This window comes from Dermacentor albipictus, chromosome 10, assembly GCF_038994185.2.
Source record: "Dermacentor albipictus isolate Rhodes 1998 colony chromosome 10, USDA_Dalb.pri_finalv2, whole genome shotgun sequence".
NCBI classification, from domain to species: domain Eukaryota; kingdom Metazoa; phylum Arthropoda; class Arachnida; order Ixodida; family Ixodidae; genus Dermacentor; species Dermacentor albipictus.
In genome coordinates this window covers 74,134,190-74,159,931 of record NC_091830.1, presented here as the reverse complement: position 1 = coordinate 74,159,931, position 25,742 = coordinate 74,134,190, and the positions used below count along the sequence as shown (strand labels likewise).

The window sequence follows — 25,742 nt, the reverse complement described above, 5'->3', positions numbered from 1 at the left end:
ATATAAACTTTCTTACAGCTACGAAACGTACTGCGAAATTGAACGTATCTGTGCAACTCTGAAACACTTTAAGGTGGAGAATTATTAGAACAACCTGTTGACAGATTATGGTGCAGGAAAACGAACAAATGTTCTTTGAGTTAAGCGTATATTAGTGTAGCAATGAACTAGCTCTTGCTTTGTTGATTTATGAACAACTATAAATTCGCTCCGGCGTATTACAAATACTGCGTTACGTGATGTGGTAAGTATCCGGGGCTTTTATTGAATTTTTTTGCAATCAAACTCAGAGTAAAACACGATATACTTCGATAATAACAGGGCTAATATAAATTACGGGGTTTTCCTTGCCGGAACGACGATTTGATTATGAGGCACACCATACTGGGCGACTCCAGAATAATTAGGACCATTTGGGTCTCTTTGACGTGCACCTGAATCTGTGTACAAGCGTGTTCTCACAGTTCGCCCCCGTCGAAATGTTGCCGCCGTGGCCGCAATCTGATCCCGTGACCTCGTGCTTAGCAGCCCAACACCACAGCCACTAAGCAGCCACGGCGGAAGAATTACAGGGTTAAAGAGTACATTTCGCGATGCCAAGGCATGCGCAAAAGTCGCTCGATTATGATTGTCGGTACCTTGTTTAATATATTTCAAACATAATAACTAAGAACGACAGAAAGCTGAGCTAGTTGGTAAGGATTCATTATGCAAACTAGAAGTGAGGCGTGCAGACAGGACACAAGAGTAGAGAAGTGGACAACACGAACGCCGACTATCAACTGAAGGGGGCATTGAGGCGAAAATGCTCCCTTCAGTAGCCTTCGATTACTTTACATAAGGAAGAGATTAAGTGTCTTAACAGTTATCTCTCACGTAGACCAGCACGTGTACCCGATTGACACGTGGTGTTACCATTCCTGAGCATGCGCAGATAAGTTTTGTGTCTTCTTTCATTTTTCGCCTCAATGCTCCCTTCAGTTGATAGTCGGCGTTCGTGTTGTCCACTTCTCTACTCTTGTGTCCTGTCTGCACACCTCACTTCTAGTTTGCATAATAATAACTAAGTTAGCCATTTAATGGCTATCTAGCGACAGCACATTCGGTAAATATTTCTGAAATAACCGAGACACGTATCTTGCATAGCAGCAGTGAAACAGTGTAGTTGTGCAATGAGGCGAAATATCTTCCCCGTTTTTATTGCTAACAGGCGGTGTATCTTCATCTGAAACCGAAGACGTCACCCCAAAGGCCATCTTACTACGTCTTAGGATTATCTCTGGATCCTCCGATATCCGACTACCGCGCTGTGAACTTGATGACGTGAGTCTCAGACACAGAATGCACCTCAACCTTTCTCAGCGGGTTATGCCTGCTGTTCTACTGTCAAGCTAACATGTCTTTTTCTTTTTTTTTTAATTGCTGCTAATATATGGTACACATCCACTCATTGAGCCAAATTACTCGGAACATGCTGCATCACTTGCTAAATGAGCGAAAACGTGTGATTGAGAAGCTAACCTAACTTCAATACTCCACACTTTGAATAAATACATTAAGGCACATATTCGTATGACAATTTTACGAAATGAAGCCAGTGAGCCCTCCAGGCACAACTTGTTTGAAAACTTTTAAAAAGTAGCGGAAATTTCGAGATAAGCGCTTCGCACTTGTTCAACTTACTTCTTAAACAAAGCAGCTTTATTTTTCTTTAAACAAAAAGATAACTGTAATGAGTGTCTATTTAGGCGGACGTTTTCAGAGTGCAAGTCGGGAGACTGGTGGCATCCTGATAATTCGTTCCAACTGGACGTACCTGGCGAATGTACGGATCACAAGTCGTAAGTGGGAACACTTGCCATACAAGGAACAGTTTAAAAGATAATTAAAGACTTTTTGAGAAATAATAAATCTTGCTTTTACATTTTACCTGCCAGTTTACTGTGCCAATCAGGCGTAATCCAGGTAATGGAGAAGTATAATAACATAAAATACTGTACTATTTCTAACAGAAAAAAAAGGAAGGGTCAACAAAGTGTCGACGCTGGAGAAAACAAGGTCGACGTATATCGTAGTTGACATTATTCGATTCTTCAGCGCTGATTATATCTCGCTATACTGTCTTTCTGTCTCTTCTTTGCGCTGATTATTTAATCAATTCCCAACTTACTCGCATTGCATTTCACGCGCAGTTACCTCGACCTTGTTTTCTTTTTGTTGCACTAGGCTGAGCCTTTCTTTATAGAACGAGATGCCAGGAGGGCTGTTTTCTAAGATAGAGCAGCGTATCGTGCAATGGGGTTGATTTTCGACTGTATAGGTGCTAATTACGCCTGTACCGTTAATTTTACGTGTCCTGCGGCTTTTAATCGCTTCTTCTGGGCACACCTCCATCCAGACACCATTCCCTAGCGTGAGCTTTGCATAGACCTACCGATTTTGCTCTAGTTCCCTGAGCTGTGCCGTACGGTGGCTTTCCCTCGGCGATTTGCTATTTATGGCGGTGCACCCATTACAGGGTGCAACGCGATTTTCCACTGTTGTGGCACCTAATTACGCCTGTACCACAAATATAAGCTAATCTCCAACTAATCATTGCTTCATTTCTCGTATAGACAAGCCTTTTGTTATCTCTGTCGACTCGTCACGACACATATAAGACCGTTTGTTTTCTGGAAGTGGTTACAAGATGCCGAAATGCAGATATGTCAAACCCACAGGGTGTCATGCAGGACGACCTTATCGTCAGAAGAAAACCGTGTATTCATCAATATACCTGACCGGTTACCAATAATGGACATTTCAAGAAGCTTCCCTGACTCGTGATACAGAGAATATGATGTGCCTGTTCAGTACAGTGATTAAAACTGAGTGATGGAGTAGGATTGATTATTCGACGCCATCATTATGTACAGCCTACTATGCTCGTGGTTTTTTGGCTCTAATATATAATTGCCAACGCCAAAATGGTTCTGCAGATATTTACACGGCGTCGAAAGAATGACTTTAAGCTGGTTCTGGTTATGGCATCAGGCGACACATACAGAGGGGGTGTCGTTTATATCTAATTAGTTTGTCTGATCATGACGACGGCCATCGAGCTTGTTTTACTGCAAAAAGGTTTATATTGAACTCATTGCATCACTACATAATGACAAGCACCACTGAAATAAAGGTATCATGTCGCACATCACTCCTGTTCTGAGAAGCGAGGCATTTTCCTTCATCCTGCGGTTTTCGAAGTGTTTGTGACTTGCCTAACCGTTAATGTCTCCAGAGCCGCAAACTGATGTTAAAGTGCTAGGCTACGCAAACTCAATAACATTTTAACGCAATACGCCATGTTTTATGGTTTCGTTAACAGAGTTTTAAAAGAAATCATCCGTGAGATGTAGCACAGTTCTACTTGAGCGAGAAAAGTCTCGGAGGCAAAGCTTATTTTCCCGAGAAACGAATGTTAGTACTGTGCTAATAGCAAACATTTCGTAACTAGCTTTTAAACTAATTACTTTACGCCAAACATTACAATTTTCGAACTGTAAGCTGCGGCTGTTAATTTCTCCTCCTCTTCGAACGACTGCTATGCATGACCCCTATTTCATGATATGCGTTCCCAGAGCTGGCGACGAAATGCATAAGTGTTGCAGCAACTTTTCAGCTTCACTGATTGAAAAGGCACTTTGATAAAGAAGCACCTAAAACAAGGGTTTACTGTTACGACAAGTTTAACTGCGCATACCTCGAAGCTGGTGCTAGTCTCAAACTTCGTTCCAAAGGGAACGAAGTTTGAGACTAGCACCTTATAATATTACTTATAATATTATAATATAATATAGCACCTTATAATATTACTGGCTTCTATACGTGTATATTAATATGGGCGCTAAAGCAATTAATTGAAATGTTTATTTGTGAAATTTTGTTAATCACCCAATTATGCGTACTGACATCCAGTGTAAGTAACTTATATCTTTCCGAGTATTCCAGCTCAGCAAGTATATTCGGGCTAAATGCCACAGCTGATTTTCAAAAATGTTGTGTTCCAATTCACATATATAAGCAGACATAGATGACGTTTCTGAAGATTGACTTTGAACCGAGTTGTCCCATTATAGGACCTCTTTACTAATACCACTAGGCCACCCATGCAAGCATAAGAAGGTGACCCCCTTACGTATTTCCTCATGAAAGCCATCACTTTGAGATGCTTGGCCCATTGTGCTTCTGAAAAGTGAGCCCACGCACCTTCTGGCTGATGATGCGGATAGAATGGAATTCTTTCGTCAACGAACTTCTCTCAGCGTATTTTCTCCTATTGCGTCATGCTGGTGCGTTCTCACATGGTCGAGAACGCCACGACTTATGAGACAACCGGTTTTCATGCTGCATAAATGATCACCTTGTTCCGTGAGATCAAACTTCGTGATAGAGAAAATTATCTGGGCGTCTGTGATTGTGCTCATCATCGTATTTATCATCGCATTTTATTATGCAGTAACTGAAGTGTGGATGACAAAAAATATCAATATTATTCAACATGCTTATTGCTTTCATTCCACGTGCCACGTTTTACAGTTACATTCTTATTCTTCATGACACAGTATCGCGGTGTGACTGCGGCACTATGCAGAGAAAGCACCATATTCCCAGCAAAGTCCCATGCCGGGTTAGTTGACAAAATGTGTGTGTTCAGAATAATAGAAATGGTGAAAAGGAATCGATGGAGTCAAACAGCGAGAACATACAACTAATTTTATTTACAAGATACGTGCGCCCCTAATTTCCTTTAAAAAGGAGATAAACAAAGCAAATGTTAAAACCTGCACAAGGAATGAAAACATTATGACATAGATACCACTGACATTGCACAGCTTATTAAAAATTTGAAACCCACTCTTGCATAATAGCATGAACAACACCGCATGTTCACAAATAACGGTCTAGTGCCAACGTATTCTTGTTTCATCCGAATGTGCCTATGCCATGCGGCACACATATACACGGACCACTGTGGATCTAGGCAACGCTTTTGACAAATAGATATTTTCGCATGTTTAGTGCTGATTTGTCACTGAAATATTTACTTGTGACCATGTAGTGTTTTTACAAACTTTATCGTTTACGGTTATTCTACGGGGCAAGAAACATTGCGAAAGAAAAACACCTTAAATTTAGTCAAACTCTCATTGAAGCAGCCGGTGCGGAAACTGCATTTTTACGCTTCTTACCAATAGCCTTTCTGCGTCCTAATGTTTTTTCTTTCGAAGAATATCATTGTTCACAGCACTTAGCGTGAACTTATAAGAAAATACAGATATATCCGGAAGAAATCAATGCCTGCCTTCATGCGGGTCGCACGCTGTTAAAGTGGCCATTATGATAGCACGGAACGAGCACCTGTGGAGCACATTCTGTTTCTTCTGGCAAGCACAGAAGGCAGTGGAAGCATTTTTGTGTATTTTCAATATGACTGGCCTCTGTGAGCACCTTTCAATACGTGGTGTTTGTCTGCGCACGTGCACGCATTCACCACATTTCTCCCACTTTCTCTCCCTTCTTTACCTTCCCATTTTCTCTTTCCCCTGCTTAGGGTAACCAACCAGACACTCTCTTAGTTACAATCCCGGCCCTCTATGTATTGTTTCTCCGGCCTATCATTCAGGTGCCACATATTACTCGGCCTAACCTTGTGCAAGCTATCAGCCTAGCACATGCGAGCACAAGAAAGTACATGTTGTCATAATGTGATTGCGTGCTAGAAAAGAGCTTTATCTTAAAGCTAATGAAAGAGTTCTTTAGCCAAAATCTAAAATGTAGCCAGAGCAAGTAAAAAGCGAAATTAAAGAAACTTCACACGATCTGCATCTGCAATGACATACAGCACAAACTTGGTCGCGTGCTAATAAACAAGAGTCACCAAGCATTGAGACTAAAGAACACAAGGTCGATGTACATCGTCGTCATTTATTATTCCATCAAAGGATCGCCCATGTTATTACATAACAGTGCAGGGGTGGGGGGTAGTACATCTAAAGAATAGAAAAAAATTGGTCAGTACAGTAATACAAAGTGTGGAAAACGTGAGAAGTCATTGAATGAGTAAAAACAGGGTATACATGGGCAAACAGGTATGCGCACGGTGGTTCAAGTTTTTTGATGAATCAATTTCTATTGTACCTCCTTATTGTGTCTCTTTCTGTCTTCTTATTTATGTTCATTGTTTACTCATTGCGTATTTCATTCCTATCGTAATTAACTTACAATAAGGTCGACCTCGTTGTCTATAGTGTAGGCACTTGGTTCCGCTTTTATGTTTTTTTCTAGAATTGCGGGCACGATAGGCACATACCATGATAGCCCAAACCATGGGAAGCCAGCAAAGAAGTCATTCTCTTCAGAAAAAAACACTGCATGGTTTATTGTAGTAACTATTGCCTCTTTTCAAATCTTCACGCCTACTTCTTTTTGGCATGCGTATACGTTTCGATTCGTTATAACGTTGATCAGTGAAGCTAATTAGTCGTTCTCTTTGTTTTAATGGTATTTGCAGGACAGTCTTCACACCTTCAATGTTCATCTCCATCGCGCACCTTTCGTACTCGGTCAGCAATTTCCATAACTGCCGTATATTTCCTGTTGCTATGGCTAAACCTTCACCAGGCGTCGTGGACGGCAACACTTACGGACACACCGTGGTACGACTTCTGGCAGACTTCAGAATGTAGTTAAAGCGTGACTTTAAGGCAAAGCTGGCATAGCGTCGTCTGCGTTACAGAATGGCCAAGCACAATTGTATTTCGTTGTTATACTGGAACTTTACAGACAAACCATGGCTAGGCGTTGCTGACAGTTATAGTGGCTACTGCTGCTCACTGGCCGAGTAGTTCACTTACTCATATCACGGTTTTGCTTACGTTCGTGTGTAGCCCTATGTGCATTCTCCATAAATGAGGACTCGTGGCAACCACTGGGCCCGTATGCGCTGATGTTTTTGTGCGTCACGCTTTTAAGTGCTCCCTGCAATTGGCTGGCCGCCTTCGCTAACACTAATGGCCAGAATTGGGATGGGCCGAAATTGGTTTTGCGAAAAATTCTAGACTGATAGGTTTTTCCCTACGTGAGCCCTATTGCCTGCGGAATTACGCACTGAAACAGCAAACCACGAAACAAATATACTCCTTCAGGTGCGTAATTACTTTCTTAAAGAAGCTTGTCTTCTTTTTTCCTTTATTCAGCCTGACTGCTTGGTCGGACTTTCTTTGTTTATTTCTTTCGTTCCTTTTGAAGAGATTATACAAAAGTGTTAATACTTTCTGCACCCGTACCCAAGTATTAGAAACAGGAAAAACTCGTAATTATTTCTAGTGGGCAAATAGTCATAGTTTCAAATGGGAATTGGATACGGCACACAAACTAGTCGTGTTTGTATTCTAAAAAAGTTGTTGTTTTGGATTATCTGCAACAATCTAAACGTTTCGCAATAACCGACGGTTGTCTTGGTGCTGCTCTCGTTCTGCTATGCAACGTAAAGCAACTTATCAGAAGTGAAACGACGACAAAATTATCGAGGGAATGCAGAAACAAAATGCTTAATACACATTTTCCTTTTGACTTCACGGCAGAAGCCTATGTTGCAACATGTGAGTATTTCTTGGAGTCTGCCATCTAGTGTTGTTGACAGTCTATTAATGTTCCTTTCATTTTTACGCTGCGATCAGTGAAATTTTCTTGCACCGAACCATTTTACACATGTCTACGAGAAGCAAGCGCTCGAAGACCTTTTTGATTTGCGCAAATTCTGATCGTTTTTCCGAAATTGTTTATGAGCGTTTTTTTAGTGCTTCATTCGCGTAGAAGTTCATAAATTTTGGAAAACTTCTCCGACATCGGGCTATAAACAAGTTGAATGTACAGTCATGCTGTTTTATCCGAAATTTCTTATCTTGTTCTTGAAACGAATTCTCTGTCTCTGATATATATTGTTGGCACCATTCAGATGCAGGTGGGGTGCAGTATCACGCACAAAATATTGCTGCTTTAGATACGCACATGCGTCTGCGCTTGGCTATCCGATGCTTATGCTTATTTGACTCGTTTTCAAAAAATGGCAACATCGTCATATACCACGAGATATACCTTAGAAACAAAGTGGCATGTTACAGCACATTCTAAAATAATTAGAAGGATGAAATGCTACAGCGAACCGTTCCAAGAGACAGCCGTACAGGAACACGAAAAATTCATCTCATTAAAATTATACTGTGCTCGTTTAGCAGTGTTTGAATAGACTACCCACATTCGGCATATTATTCAATCCAGGGGTGTACTGTTTGAAACCTGACTGCAGTAGTTACATACTAATCTCTTCTGTATACGTAGAGAATAGGTAGTAAATTAAAATTGTGTGACCTTTTTGCCGGGCAAGGTGGGCCGGTCCCGTAGATGTGTAATCGGCGGTCACGTGGTGAGGGGTAGCGTGTCTAGCCGATTTCACGGGCAGGCGCATGAACGCAGTACACTGAAAAACGCGTTCGCTAAAATTAACAGTTTTCATAATCCACTACGCGAAAACTTCATCTCACATACACTCCAAAATGTACATCGGATCTACATTTATTATGTCGCTGCTATACTCATGGTCTGGTTCGTATATAGACATTCAGGCAGACAAATCCGCTCTCTTATGTTGACGTTGTTCCGAAATCGTGAGGCCGGAAAAAATTCCCACGATAAGGATGGCATCGTAAAAGTGCAGAGAGGAGGAAATGCAGTTACGAAGGCAGTAACTTGAAAAGCAGAAAAACACTATGCATATTTTTTCGCGTCATGAGTATACATGTTGTGACGACCACTTTTCAGATCACTGGTAAACTAACGTGGGCAACTAGCCGACAACTATACCACAAGAACTATACAGTTCTTGTCACCAACGCGTCATATCGGCTTTACAACAATTAAGGTGATTTCTAGTGAGTTTTGCAGCCAAGCATGTTCTGCAAGGCACAAAAAAAAGGTTTCGAAAACGTATATCAATTTAGAAACGTTGCTTACACGAAAAACAAAGAACCAATAGGCCAAGGATGTTTAGGGTCTGGCAGTGTGCTGTCCTTCAGATGCGCCTGGGAAATCACGAAGTTCAAAACGCGAAGAGAAATACATACGTACAAGCGTCGGTTCTCGAGAAGAAGGCTTTTAATGTTGTCAATGGCCAGGTCAGCTTATTTCTTTAAGGATACTCTGTTAGGGGCTGCAAAGGTATGAAGCACAAGTACGCTTTCGCCCAAGAACAATGGTACATGAGAGAAAATAAAAGTTGACGTTCAAGTATAAACTGTAACAATAAAGTTACAGTGACGTTTCACTTCGTGAAAGCGGGTGGGGCACAAGCGCATGGTTGCTATAGCGCACACGAAACTATCGGCCTTCGGTGCACCTAGGCGTCTACACTTTCCCCATCGCAGATCGTATTCAAGACAAGGCTCACCCGGCCGGGCCGTACGCAGCAGCCGCCAGAGTAGAGCGCCCCTCTCACCCCCACCGCCCAATGGGATAGGGCACTTTCCCTCCGCTTTCCTCCCTTGCGCAAGCGACTTTGAGCAGCCGTCATCGGCTCACTGTTTCACGATTTCACTCGTACACACAGCGTACAGCGTGCGAGGACGATGTTATCACGAATCACGAGACGAACTTGGTACATCTGTATCGCAGACAACACCTGTAGGAACTGCCAGAGGAGGTGAACCTATCGCGGGTCCGCCTACCTTCCTCCCCCTCGACGCTTAGCCTGATTTCTACTTCTCCCTTCGCTCAACGGCACCTGGATATTCCTCTATGTCGTGTGTCACAGATCTCGGGGGCGTGCGGGTGTTACGAGAGGTTGGGTTGATAGACGCAGAGCAGCACAGCAAACAGATTATAACTAAGCCAAACTCAAAAGAAAACTCATGCAAACCAAAACACAATGAAGCACTAGCACTTGTGCTACCGACTTCATAGTCATTAAACACGCCCTACTTACCGGTTACATCAGTCAGCGCTTTGTACGGGAAAGTCCGGTAACCCTAGCCTATGGCAGCGACGCTATGAGGAAGGAGCGTTTTGACCTCACACGTATCCTCCGAGTCTGATACCGGTCAGATCTTCGTCATCCTTGGTGCTCTCACCGATTCCGCACGCGTTGTGTTGGTCCGTCAACTCGTCCGTCCCGCATGCCTGTCTCTCGAACTCTGTCGATGATGTGAGACTCCGGCCTCGCTGGTTAGGCCTAACTCCGAGTTCCACCGCTACTTCTTCTTGGAGTGCCGACGTGACGTCCCGGGGTCTAACGTACGTGCTGGTCTACCCCTGAAGGGGGATCCTTCCTGGAGGGCCCGGCACTGCCCTGACAAGCTGCAGCAGGTCCAAGGAGACTCGCTCGAACGTCGCCGAGGTCGACGGCCACACCCTGGCTCGCCAGCGTCACAGACATGACCGAACCTCTATGTCTGCCCTCGCCATGACGATGCTGACGCTCCGACCTTCTTGGCCCAGAGCCACGTCGATAATGCAAGCTCAGTGCCGGTTCTCTCTCGATCACAACTCGGGTCACGCGCCTCGAAGGCTCGTGCCGTTCGGACCGAGAGGTGTACATCGTCCACTTCCTTTCTTTCTGCGCCGCATGCCTCCTACACGTGACACTCTAGGAGGCGTTGCCTTGCCACAAGAACAGCGCGCTCCTCCATACTTTACCCTTCGCGCGGTTCTCTTCAGCTTCGGGCGCCTTCCTCCTCCATTTCCTTTGCGGCTTCGAACATACATTCGCCGATTGCACTAGCTGTCCACTTACGCTTCCGCATAAAAAGCAAATAGGCGACGGACAGTCAGCAATACCAAAGAAGCATCAGCAATGATCATAGGGTTAAAGGTGTTAGTGGCAAACGTGATGAGGAAATCTGCTGGAATATAACGTAATGAGAGAATAGCAATATAAATGGCAACTAAAGGCACTAATGTGGCCTTAAGACTTCAGGTTGATGATAAGCGCACTGTGATAGTATGGCGGGTGGGGGAAGTACTGGACATAATGAATCACAATCGACTGAAGTATAAAAAACAAACCTTACATTTCAAATAAATGTTGCTCTAAAGTTTTATAATCACCTATCCATTTTAAATAAATGCCTTTACCAAATTTCACTTTAAGGTTACTTGTCACAAGGGAGTAATTAATGCTTGTATGTGATGAGGCGATCATCGCTTAGACCATACCATAACACGAACAAACATTTGGATGTATATATCCTCCGGATGTGCTACAATGTACATTGCGAATATGCCTAAAAGGGTTTCATGCGATGTAGTGCTTGAGGAGAAGGACAAAGAAAAGAAATCTGCCAGATCGAATGAAGGGACTGCGAATATTTGGTGAAGTTTGATCAACATTTAATGATGGATATGTTCCACAAGGTAGCGATTACGAGGCTTAGTTTTGACAACTTTGTGTTAGGAAAGTGCAAGGGGGGATGGGAGAGTTTAGCGAGGTAATGAAGTGGCGTATTGAACTTTACAGACACTCAGTGAGAACAGTAAGCAGTAGCGTAGCTATAGGTGGCAGAAGTGACTCAATAAAAGACGAGCATGTCTATTAAATAAAATCTGCAAAACGCAGCATTTCGCTGTAACTTGTGATTTTGCAGGGTCGTACAATCTTGCCGGTAAATTGTACATGCAGTAGTCAAACGACGGTGTTCAAGAGACAGTAAGTAAGTCTTACACTCTAAAGGGCAGGTCACCTTTTACAGTTGTCGAAAATTTGAACACTCATTTCCTGGGATAGCGTGCTTACCTGAATGGTTTTTTAGGTATGCAGCGCCATAAAGGTCGTTCTTTTTTTACCCTGGAGGTAATTTTTCTTTTAAGATAATACGCTAGAGAAGCACGGGCATGTTCTACTTTTACGCGCTCTTCGGTAGCTGGGACGTGTCTAACACGTCCGCATGGGCTTTCTCTTCTCACGCTTTTACAGAACGACAGTTTGGATTTACTTCGGGAAGTGGCCAATCTTGGCCTCTCTATTCCCCTTGCGATGTCGTTTGGCATGAAAGGAATGTTCTACGCCCCCAAGTTTCTCAACGAAGCCGCGCCAACAATCGAAGAGTTCGAGCTATTTAAACCTTGCGAAGATTTTCAGGGGGCCAAGTATGAAGACCCCAAAAAGGTGAGCCTAGGAAATTTCCTGGCGTTTTGAATTGGTGAAACATGATCCGTAGCTCAATTATAAATCTCAAGATACCCCCTTCTGCGCGGGGTGCTCATTTGTCCAAGGGGTTCGAATCGCCCTGTAGGGATAAATGTTAGGACATCTTTTTTACACAGAAACGAAACGGCAAAGAAAGAGATAGCATGCGTTCATGCAATGCGGCAACTTGTAGTTGAACCTTGTCAAAGAGCGCATTCCTTCTGAGATGCACTTCCACAAAGTCGACTATAAAACGTTGCTACCCCCTTTGCTTGCCCTTGCAAGTTGTAAAGCATTACGATTTAAAATAATCTGGTGCGGTCTCCCCTATTGGCATGTATATGTGGTGTTTTTGAAGCAGGGTAGAGAGGAGGGGAACTAGGACTAGACAACGCAAATTGCCGTTCGCGAAACTTGTCTCAAAAGTGCCCCAGGGACTTGCCGGACAGATGGTTTTGGGTAGCCAACTCGTAATCATCTGTCGGCGCTGAGTAACGCCTTCGCGCTTCAACAGTTTGCGGAAGACGTCGGCTTGCTTTCTTCTAGTCCAGCTCAAAGAGCCGTTTCTAAGTGTGTCTGTTTTGTTAGACCTACAACTTGCCCCTTTAGCTGATATACAGATCAGCTATAGGGGTTAAGATCTTATATCGGCTCTCATATCTCATATCGGCTCTTAAGATCTCATATCGGATCTCATAGCGGCTAAGATCTCATATCCCGTCTGCTGGTGCCTAACTCTCACCTGCCCGGTGTGAGTGTTACCCTCGGATGATTTTGACCCCGCGGCAGGCGAAGATGGCAGCGTTAGGACAATGACAAAGAAGAAATGAAGACTGATACGCACCAATTTGACTGCTGTTGGTCCTGTGCAATCAGTCATGTAAATATCTGTAAATATACATTCTTGTGCAGCGATATAATTGATGAAGTTCTTCTTCGTGATTTATGTTTGATTCATTCTTCTTCATTTTTGTAGGTCTGTGCTGAGGGTGGCTGGATTGAGTCGTCTGGCCATGCCTACAACATAAACCAAAGAAAGGCATTCACCTACCTAACCGAGCTTAGGATAGCCGTACTGGTGAGTACACAAGCGACCTGTCTTCAGTTACTCTTGTTCTTAACAGTGATTACAAAATCCATAGACGGAGCAACATAGCTCTTATCGAAGCTCCCTTGACGCTATCTGAAATGCTTTAAACTTTCTAGACCATGTGGTAACCATTTATTAACGCGATAGCGTTAAGGAGCTCGTGTCACAGAAAAGCCGGTGTCGTCGGTGTCGGCGTCGGCGTCGGCGGCGTTGACCGTGAGCGATAAATCACGGCAGGCGCTTCATAAATAAAAAGCAACTTCCAAGATTGGCCCGGTGGGAATCGAACCCGGGTCTCCGGAGTGTGAGACGGAGACGCTACCACTCAGCCACGAGTTCGATGCTTCCAAGCGGTGCAAACGCGCCTCTAGTGAATGCGGTGTTGCCTTCGAAACGAGCCGTGGAAAGTTATACTGCGGTGTATATCGGTAATTATGAACATGTAACGTACAGAAGTCACAATTACACGAGTTGCGAAGTGCGTTTCCGCTGCATTTCTTCTGCGCTTTCCGCACACGCAGAGCCATCTTGCGGCAAACACAGAAGACCCCCTCCTCTCAATGTACGGCGCTGCCCCGACAGGAGGCGCGCCGCGCGCGCATTGGGACCGCTGCCAGGCGCGTCGCGGGACTCCCTCTCCCCTGACGACGCTTCGCCGTGCTCCCGGTTTAGATTACTATCTATCTCTCTGCCCGTGCCGATCACGACGTTTGGCTGGCGTAGATCGTTTCCCCTCCGAGACACCGAGTTCTTTGGTTCGTTTCTTTCGCTCAGGCGCACGTTTCGTTGCCGCGGCGAACGCTGCGTTGCTCGACGCTCACCGCGTGATAGGTGGGCGCTAAGTCCGATGCGGGGCGCATCGTAAGTGATCGCTGTGCCGTAGCGCATTGTCTTATACCCCTTGGCGGGTCGACGGGAACGCTGTCGCGTCCCACTCTTGAAGGCGAAGCTTAAGCGTCCTCCAATTTTTTGTCGTAAATATTGTGGGTTAACCTTTATAAATATTGGGGCGAAAAAAGACGCGTGTTTCTCGACATATTTGTGGTGTTAATTGCAGAAGGAATGCCACCATCTTGTACATGATAGTAGTGAAACGACACAGGTTCACAAAAACACAGAGAACAGGTGATTACGTGTGTTCAAACAAGGGTATGTTGACCCCGTGTTGTGTCTGGAATGAACATTGTCTCTGAAGCCAGCCTTTAGGCAATGGTTCCTGTCTTCGTGTGGGAAAACTGCATAGCTCCCTCTGCCTCACGCCAACGGGGGAGCAAAATATTCGGGAGCTTTGAGTAGAGCCAGATAATTCGAATCAATATCAATATGTCTATGCAGGCAACAAGTACATCGTTGCCTAAGGGACTGGCGCAAAGGCTCGGAAAGCCAGATGCTTTAAAGCCAATATTATCACTCAGAAAATAAAATTACAGCCATACGTTTAAATTTAGGCCTGCAATTTTCGTCATTGTTATGGAACCAGATTTCTTAGCTTGCTTTAGATCTATGCCTGGTTAAACATATTGAAAGAAATCAAACTGTTTGGGTCTCTTATGATTATTTTTGCAGTAAATATTGTTATCATCAGCCAAAACAAACATGCTATGTTATAATTAGGCAGTGCAGTTCATTGAGTCGCCCTGGTAAATTTTATTCCCATTGATTCTATATTTAGGCCTGAATAAAGATGAACACACACAAAGCCCAGGAAATCCGTTTGTTTGTTACGAGTATTTTCTTAATCACAATTGCTAACGCTAATAAAGGCAAATAGCCCTGGCTTCCTATAAATTCTGAAAGTGCGCGTGTTCAGAACCGCTACCGTACGCAATTGAGAAAAAAAAAGCTTTTTTTCTCTTGCTCAATGAAGGTATTGAGCGAGGGCAACAGTTCGGTACAATTTCAACCACAATGAAAAGCGCAATACAAAACATCGGTTAGTCAAGAACAAGCAATAACACGTTAAACGACGTTGGCAAATCCACCTAAACTAATGGACGCAACTAAAGAAGCACGTTGCTGTGTCAGGTGACGGAGAAAAGAAGGGAAGAAATGCAGCGGTGACGTCCGAGTTTCGCCAAATAATGTGCCTTCGCTGCATTTCAAACCCTCTAGCTACACTTTAAAAACGTGGCTCATAGTTGCTCTTTCAGGGACCTGCGCTCGCATACGTCTTTTTGTCGCGCAACAGAGTCAAATGCATAGCAAGTGCACTGCAGAGGCGCATTGGCAATGCATTCATCCTTTCAAAATAATTGGCGAATTTATTGCGCTAAGCCATATATTCCATAATTGGTGCGTAATCATTAATTATATGTATTATATGACGAATATATGAAAAAGCGCCATACCCAGTGGCACATACTCAGTGACCAAAGATGGCGTCAGAGAAGATTAGTGAAGACTGGCGTATAATCACGTCACATACTTCGTGGTACTCATAGATGAAAGAGGGTCGTTGAAGAGCGCAATTACACTGTGGAATATATGCTGTGAGCAAAGTCGGCGTCGAAGGAGTTCACTAAAAAGCACCACCTTCGCATTGTTGCACGCCCAGCAACCCACGCTGCTATTTAACCTGGCTCCTTCAGCACAGCAGCGCGATCCTATACCAATCATTGGCGCAAGTTGCACTATACAGTGGAGTACGCAGTTATCCAAGTTGGCAGGACAGAAGTTACACGCATACATACATACATACATACATACATACATACATACATACATACATACATACATACATACATACATACATACATACATACATACATACATACATACATACATACATACATACATACATACATACATACATACATACATACATACATACATACATACATACATACATACATACATACATACATACATACATCGAGCCACAAAAGTATACGGACCACGAGATATCAGAAAACGTTCACTTCCCGAACAGGCTGCAGCAGTAGCCGCTAAAACTGTATATGACAATGGTGTTCGCATAATCTAGTCGAGGCCCAATATTAGAATACCAGGCTGCGTTGGGTGGCTGCGGAGATATTCACATTTCTTCAAATTTTCTGGTCCCTAATATTTTGTGAGTGGGTGAACATACCTACACACACCAATCCTTCTAATACACACCACACCTCAAGCTGGGTGAAGTATAGCAGCAATGGTAATCGAATTATTAAGCCTACAATGCACTGCGAATCAAAGGCGCTCCTGAATTGTCAGGCGACTAGTATCATTTTTGTGTTAGGCAAGACTGAGCTCAACTTCTCCACCATATGTGGCGCGCTCTTTCTTTTGCAGGCATGTAACGGCAAGAAGTTCAGCATCAATCTAGACTTCGCGCTTGCAGCATACGACGTGGAATACGACGCAGAACTATCGTGCGCCCCGTTCGGTTTCTACTCACGAGGCCAACGCTTTGGTCGGGTCACTGTTATGCGCAAGGTAACGAATTTCTTTCGGACGAACTACACCACCCCGAAGCAGAACATTGAATGCAAACTACAGGCATTCCCGGATGAAGATGTTGGTTAATCTGGAGCGTTGGCTGCCATGCTGCTTTTATAAAGACATCGGAATATCTTGGTTTGCGATGCGAGTTTCTTCGAGAAATAAAACCGTCGTTTCGTCTTTCAATTGTACTTTGCGGGTACATCTTTTTTCTTTCACGACTTCTTTCTGAGTTCATTTGATTCAAAATAACTTCACTTCGTTCAGAAAACAGCATGTAGTTCAGAATGCGCTAGGTAACTTGATTGATTCCCTGATTTAAACGGAAGCTTTAGCTCGCGGTTCAGCTATCCAAATATATGTAAACGGTAAAACGCTTCTCTGCGATTACCACTAGACAGATTTTAAGAAAATGTGTTGGATTTGAGAGATAAAGGTAAGTCTTGTGACTGTTGGAAGCGCAATTTCGATTTAGGGCTTGATTTTCGGTAATATAATTTTAAAGTATTTGCAAGTTCGAAAATATAGACGCACGGATCCTATAAATTAATAGCTCTGCATCAAGAACAGATATCGCGGTTCTGTAAACGGCATCCATTAGATCATTCAAAGGGGACAAACTCAATATGTCAATTTAGATCTCACATGAATTGCTTACATTGAGTACAAGGGTCCTGAAAAGCTGTATTTCCATATTACGGAATTTTTTCACATATATGTGTAGCATATTAATTTTGTCCACTTTACATGTGCTGTCAAATTCAATTCACAGAATCGTGATATCGTTTTTTCTTGCTGAGTTAGAGTTCTAAACTTGATAGTGTCGTGTTTTCGCAAAGTTTGGTATTTTCTCCAATTTTAATATAAAACTCATGACCTAAGTAAAAAACTCGAAATCAACATTCCCTAGATTTTAAGTTTTTCTTTTTATTGCAACACATTTCGTTATATTTGGTGCAGTGGTTGCCGAGAAAAACAAATTCTCCCTTCACATGTATTTATGTCGGAGCACCCGAGCTAATGCTTCCACTTAGGAACAATAATTGAGATTAGGAAAGAATTGAAATAATTGGAAAGTTGAATGTAAAAGTAAAAATAGAGACGCAGAAAAAGTGTACACAATACGAAAGGTCTGACCGATTTAGAGCAAAGTCGACTGCACTATTAACTGGATGAAGTAAACGCTTGTTATTTCTTATTTGAATAAAAGTACAAGGCTAATGATGACGGGAAATGTTAATTTACACTACATAAACTGGAAAACTCTCTCGCCCGAACACACCGAAGTTTCGAGTGCAGAAAAGCTACTGAAAATTATGATTTACCATAATTTATGGCAAATTGTTGAAGAAAATACACAAGACGCTTTATATTCTAAGTCATTGTTAGACCTTGTGTTCCTGAAAACACCCGTGTACTTAGATTTAGGTGCACGTTAAAGAACCCCACGTGGTCGAAATTTCCGGAGTCCTCCACTACGACGTGCCTCATAATCGGAAAGTGGTTTTCGCACACAAAACCCCATAATTTAATTTTTTCAGACATTGTGTTCCTATCTTGCAAAATAGCTGTTGATACTGTGTCGGTCGAACTAGGAATATCAGACCACAATATCGCAGACTACGCACGGGCAGATGACACAACAATAGCAGATAACTTAAGTCTATCATTTAGTGAATTTCACCTTTTGTCACCTAGTGAATCTGTAGAAGAATTGGGGCAACGTTTTAAGGAAATCGTCGAGCATTGCATAGATAAATTTATTCCCACCCGCATGAAAAAAACGAAGGAGCATAGCCCATGGATAACTAGGGAAATAATATACATAAAACGCAGCATAAAACGATTCTGCAAAAACAAACAAAACAAAGCCAAGGTGTCCAGTTTTCGTGCTCAATTAAAATTAGCGTTACGGGATTCTCACAAAAAGTACTTTAACATACCGCTTCCTGGGTTCCTGAAGGCTTCGCCACAAAAGTATTGGATGTACTTAAGGGATAAAAAAAGATCAGATCCACCAGATAAAAAGCGGATCTCAAATGATCACGGAAAAACGCACAAAGCTGACTGCTTCAACGTATTCCTCCAGTCAGAATTTACGAAGACGAAAACAGAGGAAGGAAACAATTAGCGCAGTGAATTGGGCGTCTGCGCAACGGGCCCACTAGAAATCACTTAGGCAGGCATATTTCAGCAATTACTTACGCTTGATACCAAGAAAGCTAGCGGGCCAGACGGGATCCCAAGTGATTTTTTACGGCGATATGCTGAATGGGCGTCATTTTACCTAACCACAATCTTGAAAAAATCCTTGGAAACCAGTTCACTACCTCAAAATTGGCGCAGTGGTGTTGTGATTCCGGTTTTTAAATCTGGCAGTCGAAGCCAAGTTAGCAGCTATCATCCCATATCACTTGTTTCTGGGACCTGTAAACTTATAGAGCATGCAGTACCAAAGCATATCATTCTTTTCCTTGAAGCCAATAACTTTTTCTTTTCGTGACAACATGGTTTCCGCAGCGGATTGTGAACCATTTCGCAACTGATTGAGACGGTTCATGATTTTATTTAGCTGTGCATACCTGCGAACAAATTGGAGTCGTCTGCATCGTTTTTGCAATGACCTTTGATAAGCTACCGCATTGTAAATTGCTTTTGAAAACTCAGAACGCAGGTATTGCTCCCGACATTGTGAACTGAATTGCAGCCTATTTGAGTGGTCGTGTACAATCCGTCCGCATAGAAATGATCATGTCTCATCCACTAGAAGTCTTGTCTGGGGTTCCACAAGGGTCACTATTAGGGCCGCTATTGTTCTTGATTTACATCAATGATATTTCCAGTGTTCTGGAATCACCTGTTAAAACACAACTTTTGCCGACGATTATTTGCTTTATTCGACAATGGCAGATAAAACCGACCAAAGGAAATCTAATCGATGCCTCCAAGGTTTAAATTACTGGTGTATAAAATGGGAAATGGAAATAAATTATTCGAAATCGACATTTGCTCATATAACAAGAAGGAAAACCACGTCTTCTCTTGACTATAAAATTCGTGACAACTATTTGTTGAATGTACGCAGCTTTAGGTACGTAGGGGTCATCATCCATCATGACTTGTGTGGCGCCTCCAAGTGGAGAAGGTCTGCTCTAGGGCTCGCTGGAAACTTATTTTTAAGAAAAGCAACATCATCATGCAACAACACATATGAAGGTAATTACGTACAAAGCATTAGTTCACCCGGTTTCGGAGTACGCCTCCCCAGTTTGGAGCCCTCACCAACTGTTTTTAGGAGATAAACAAGAAAAAATTCAAAGGGCCGCTGTGCGTTTTCTTTGTTCGCCTTATCGGAGAGCCGATTCTGTGACACATATGTTGAAATGTTGCGACTTAGAACTGCTATAAACACGACGAAAAAAAAGTACGAATGAAAATATTTTTCCGGATAACCAGAAATCAAATAAGAATAAACAAAGGAACATACATTCGGCCCCTCTAAAACACAGTGCGCGTTCAAAACACACTGCAAGTGTACAGCCTTGTAAAACACGCCTTGATGGTTTTCAATACTTGTTCTTTCTTTCGTTTATTGATATATAGAGTCGCCTCCCGGAGTGCACTGTGAGAGCACAAAATGTTAAATAATTTTACACTCAACTAGGATCGTATACAGGCGACAGGACAATTAGGAATTGAATATGCTTACTGGTATTGTATGTATACTGTGTATACTTGTTCATCCTCCCTGCAATTTGTGTTTCACAATGCCGTATTACGTAGTATTGTCGCTGCTCAAATTTATATTTTTATTTTGGCAATTCCTCTCTTGTAAATGGCCCTCACGTGAGAGCAACAGTATTCCTAAATAAAACTACCTTCGGTGTGGCACAAACTGCAAAAGCACCGTAATTGTTGAAGCCTTTTACCGTCCTACAAACAACACTGCTTTTCAATTGAAATTTGCCGAGTGATAAACGACGTCCTGACACTATTTCGGTAATCATTGTTGTTATTGCTTTGCATTTTAAATTTTTCTTGTATTGATGAAGCACTTAGTCAGTTCCACCCATGCAAATACAACCACGATAATTGTTTCACTCGTGTGTAGACTTTTCAGCAACGCCACTCACTACAATACCCAAGTGCACTTAAGCAATGTGTGCCAATATTTATAGTTGACCTCCTCCTCACTAATACCTCACCTCATGTTCGGATATTACTCTCCGATGATCGTCCAGTCATCCCTGGTCATTTACTTCAAACGCCAAACAGAAAATTATGCCCTAGGGTACAAAATGCTTTAAAAAGCCTGACTATGCAAGTAAAAACTCATATGTGTCATTGTTCATTGACGTTTTACATGAAAATTTATTACGAGTAGTAGAACAGAATTGCATAACATTTAGAGACAGAATTGATAACTCAAGTTAGAGGTTTGCTCTAGGTGTGGCTATAAAATATAGCAACACACCTGGTTGTAAAAACCAACTCAAAGGTCTCAATAACAAAACGAAGCGTCTACATCAAAATTCGGATAAAGACAGGTTCTCGGAATCATGGAAACAATACAATAATGTGGTCCTAAATACAAGTTGCTACATGAATATACCGGTCAACATCTTTCCTATCATGATTTCGCATCAATGTCTGATGAATAATGATCACTCGTCCTTGCGCATTATAAAACGACCTTCTTATCTCGATGTAGCCCTCACAGACTCAAACGGCGAGAGTGTCCCGTAATTTAGGTTCGAAGAATAAATGACGCATTTTCCTGGATATTTAGGTGCGGAGATGTCACTACATGCCTGAATTTAGGCGTGCTCTCTGCTGTGAGAATGTCTGTGACAGTATTTGATGAAGCGAAAATTTATTTGGAGAAGTCAAAAAAATTTCTTTTTAAGATGCGACCACAATAGATGAAATCAGATTATTCTAAAAGAAAACATACATCGCAAGTGCTGTCCCAAGCACTCTCTCAAATAGTTCCCTAATTGTTCTCTGATTCAAACATTGTTAACGTTCCGGGATTAACTAAGGCCATACCAATCTTTTATTCTGATGAACGTTTTCTACCTCCCATCTACAGACCCATATCTATAACAAGTATATTGTGCAAATTTTTCCAACATGTCCCGCACCCACAAGTTATAAATTATTTCCAAGAGTACAACATAACCGTTATGTATCACCACCGTTCCCGCAAGGGCTATTCATGTGATGCTAAGTTGTTTCTCTCGTGTGTAGATGTCTGTAGATTGCTTCAAGTTTCTCGACCGTTTTCCTCACCATTGTCCCCTAACAAACCCAGCAATGTCCACTATTCATCCTCTTGTTGTGGCATGTACGAGAACGAGAGGAAGGCTGGCAACGTGCGCGCAGGAGAGGAGCGGCGAGATGCGCATGCGCTAGAAGAGGGTGGAAGAGGGCAGGTTAGTTGTGTATGCTTTCCTACTTCAGCTACGGCGTCTGAGCGCCACAGCGTGCATCCTCTCCTGGAGGACATATCTGCTGGCTTTGTGGGCACTCTGTTCTCGTGCGATCAGTTCGCGCTGAAGCGAGAGTCAGCACGAAGGGCAATATGCTCACCGCCTGCTCTCCCACTTCTTGACACCAGTGATCTGACAGCGATTGTCCGCGTTCATGGAGTGACACGCGTTCGTGTTTGCCTGTGCACGCGTGACAACGTGCTTCTGAATTCAGCTAGCAAGCGAATGTTTACAGAAGTTTATGTAGCTTACCTTACATCGTATAGCTAATAATTTGCTACAGCAACTAATAAATTGCCTGGGGCATAAACTGTGACTTTTTTTCTTATTATATTGAATTACCAGATAACCTTGAACCCCGAGTCATACCTTTTTCGGATGACTGCGTATTCTACCGCCATACCTTTTTGGCTGACCCACAAACTCTGCAATCTGATCCTAATGCACCAAACGCATGGTGCGAGATTCGGTTAAGGCAAATAAACATTTCGAAAACTAAACTTGTGTCTTTTGCTAACCGAAAATCCAGAATTCAGACTTTCTACCTGTTAAGTAATGCTAATCTTGAGGTAACTTCGAGCTATCAGTGCCTGTGGCTCCGTTTCCGCATTGACCCTGACATGAAAAAAGCTACATCGATACTTCCCTCGCATGTGATCACCGCTGCCTTCGTCTAGTCAAACGTAATCTGAAACACGTTTCGACGCACACGAGAAAGTTGAGTACCCGTCAACTTCGAGCACCCAGACAAAGAGCACATCATTCGTGGAATTGAAGCCTTTAAAATACTGCTCCAATATGTCTATTTTCATCATTTTCATGTAATTTGTTAGATATTCCGATACCCTCGCAATTTGATATACGCTGTACAGCTGAGTAGCAACCTGAATCAACGCACTTCGTCAATTGGCAGGTGTACGTTGGGGAAACAATCCTATATCCATGCTTAAACTGAACACTGCACTGATAACAAGCCGCATTCTCTATCAGCTCCCTCTGATATCACCATCATCGAGTCATTTCGAGCGCTTGGAGGCAGTGCACAGAAAGGGACTTCGCTTGGCGATGGGAGTTCCGACGGTGGCTTCAAACAAGAAAGTCACTAATGAGGCAGAGTCTCTTCCACTCCGCCTCTTGGCATCTGCGGCCTTGCTGCCGCAGCTATTAGGGCTGGGTGAGTCACGCGCAGGCACGGCGCTTCTCCAGCGGCTAAGAGCAAGAACTCACTCACATTTCCATGCGGCGCTGAACACCTTCCGATTTTTAGGATTGGAATGGCCTAAACGAAGTCGCCTTGACCCGCCATGGTCTTTTCCAGACGCTACCTGCAGCCTCATTGTACCCCATCTACCGACAAAATGCACCATTTCCACTGCCGAAGCAGAGTGTATTGTGCTGGACCACTTGAGCACTGTGTTTCAAAGCCATCTACAAGTGTACACAGACGGCTCGGTGTGCGCACAATCAGATAGCTGTGCAGCGGCATTCTGCATACCATCCCTTGATGTGTCATGGTCTGGCCGACTGGATCGCGTAGTTTCCTCTACAACAGTAGAAAGCGCCGCAATCACCGCGGCTTTGCTGAAACTACGGGCCTTTTCTGCACGAGATGTCGTGGTGCTGGCGGATTTCAAGTCAGCATTACAGAGATTACATAGGGACCTACCTCTAGAGAAATTTACAAGCAAGTCTCTGGCACTAATCGATGACCTAACGAGCAAAGTATTTAACATAAGGTTTCAGTGGATTCCATCAGACGTAGGAATTGATGGAAACGAGGAAGCTGACGCCCTCTCACGTCTAGCGCTGACATGTGTCCCAAAAGTGAAAGCTCCAAAAGCTTTCCGATACCCTAAGTGTGCAATCCGCCTTCCCTTTAGAAAGATGCACGAGAATCCACATGAATCCTGTGTAACTCATGGATTTACACGCGAACAAGCGACACTTTTATACCGCATCAGCACCGACTCCGCGTACACCCCAGGTTGGTTATTCAAGACTGGGATTCGCGCTTCGATACTCTGTGTTTTCTGTGGTGACATCGGCGACATCGAACATTTCATTTGGCTATGCCCGCAGTTTGACACAGAAAGAAAAGCGATGCCCGACAACCTACAAAAAAGTGGTCTCACGCACAGGACCTTTGAAGACGTTCTTTTGCCCGGAGGGCCCGCGGCATTCAGGAAGAGAGCTCAACCACTGCTGATAACCTTCCCGCGAGACACGGGGCTCATCGACACCTGGTGACACACCCCTGATTTCAATTCGAAGGAAAATCAGGCGGAACAATTGCAGGCTATGTATGCTAGGCTAACCCCGTCTGCTTCAACATCACCATCACCACCTAGCAACCTGCGTTTTCACATTAAGACTGGACATAACTCTAATGAAGTTGAAAAACTTATTCACACGTATCGAATGCCCTGACTGCTAGTAATCTTTCCGCGGTGTATGGATGGATGGATGCAAAACTTTAATAAGGTCCTGAGGTACGCGACTCAGCGCGCTGCGGGCCGCTCCCACGTTGGGACAGTCAGGCCTTGCCCGACTGCCGCATCGTGGGCCCTCTGGACAGCCCATAGTTGCGCCTCGGCATTGGGGCTCTTGATAGCGGAGAGCCACTTGTCCTGGTTGATTTGTTCTGTGCCTCATAACGAGGGGCAACGCCAGAGCATATGGTCTAGGCTAGCGATGTCATTGCAGTGCCTGCAAGAACTAGTGGCATGGGTGTCGGAATAAATTATGTGGAATAAAGCCGGGTTCGGATATGAGCCTGTTTGCAATTATCTGAGGGTCAATGCCTGCGCTCTATTTAACTTCTTGTGTGGAAGGGGAAAGTCTCTTCTGCCGAGATAAAAGTGCTGCACAATTTCGTTGTATGTGGTCGGTTGATCTTTGTTCTCCACCACTGCGGGCCGGCGTTGGGGTTCTCCATGGTCGCGGACAGTGAGACCTCGCGCCTTGGAGTGGGCCACCTCGTTGAGGTTTGCGCGGCCTCCCATGATGGATCCCATGTGAGCGGGGAACTACGTGAGAGTGTGGGTGGCGATGCTTTTGCCGTCGAGGATGCGACAGGCTTCCTTACACATGGCGCCAACGCTGAAGGCGCGGATGGCTGCCCTGGAGTCGCTAAAGATATTGGCATGTCCGTCGTCCAGGAGGGCCAAGCCAATGGCCACTTGCTCCGCCCGCACGCGACGACGTGCTTCGTACCGAAGTAGCGTTAACGGTCGAACCCCTGTGGTTGATTAACAGTACCGTGAAATTGTTGCTGTTGCCATACTGGGCCGCGTCAACGAAGCAGCTGCCGCCAGGGAGTTCTGTTGCGCGGCGTAGGAGCGCCACCGCTCTGGCCTTCCTTCTTTCTACGTTGCGCTGGGGATGCATATTGCGCGGGGCGGGCGATATGATGATGTTATCTTTCTGCTCTTTCGGAAGGCCCTGGTAGCCCTCTTCGACAGTGGCCGGGGGGACGCCCATCTCAGTTAGGAGTCGTCTACCCGCA

General features: G+C 43.8%; 1 protein-coding gene across 2 annotated transcripts in view; it reads left to right on the top strand.

Annotated features, from left to right (window-relative positions):
- The window catches only part of LOC135898924 (uncharacterized), a 172,291-nt gene that overhangs the window by 48,458 nt on the left and 98,091 nt on the right, over nt 1–25,742 (top strand). For both annotated transcript variants that reach the window (XM_065428187.2, XM_070526729.1), the window contains exons 6-9: nt 1,211–1,323; nt 1,749–1,841; nt 6,551–6,695; nt 12,005–12,196. In XM_065428187.2, the coding sequence (XP_065284259.1) occupies nt 1,211–1,323; nt 1,749–1,841; nt 6,551–6,695; nt 12,005–12,196 (543 nt within the window). The remainder of the gene's footprint in view (nt 1–1,210; nt 1,324–1,748; nt 1,842–6,550; nt 6,696–12,004; nt 12,197–25,742) is intronic.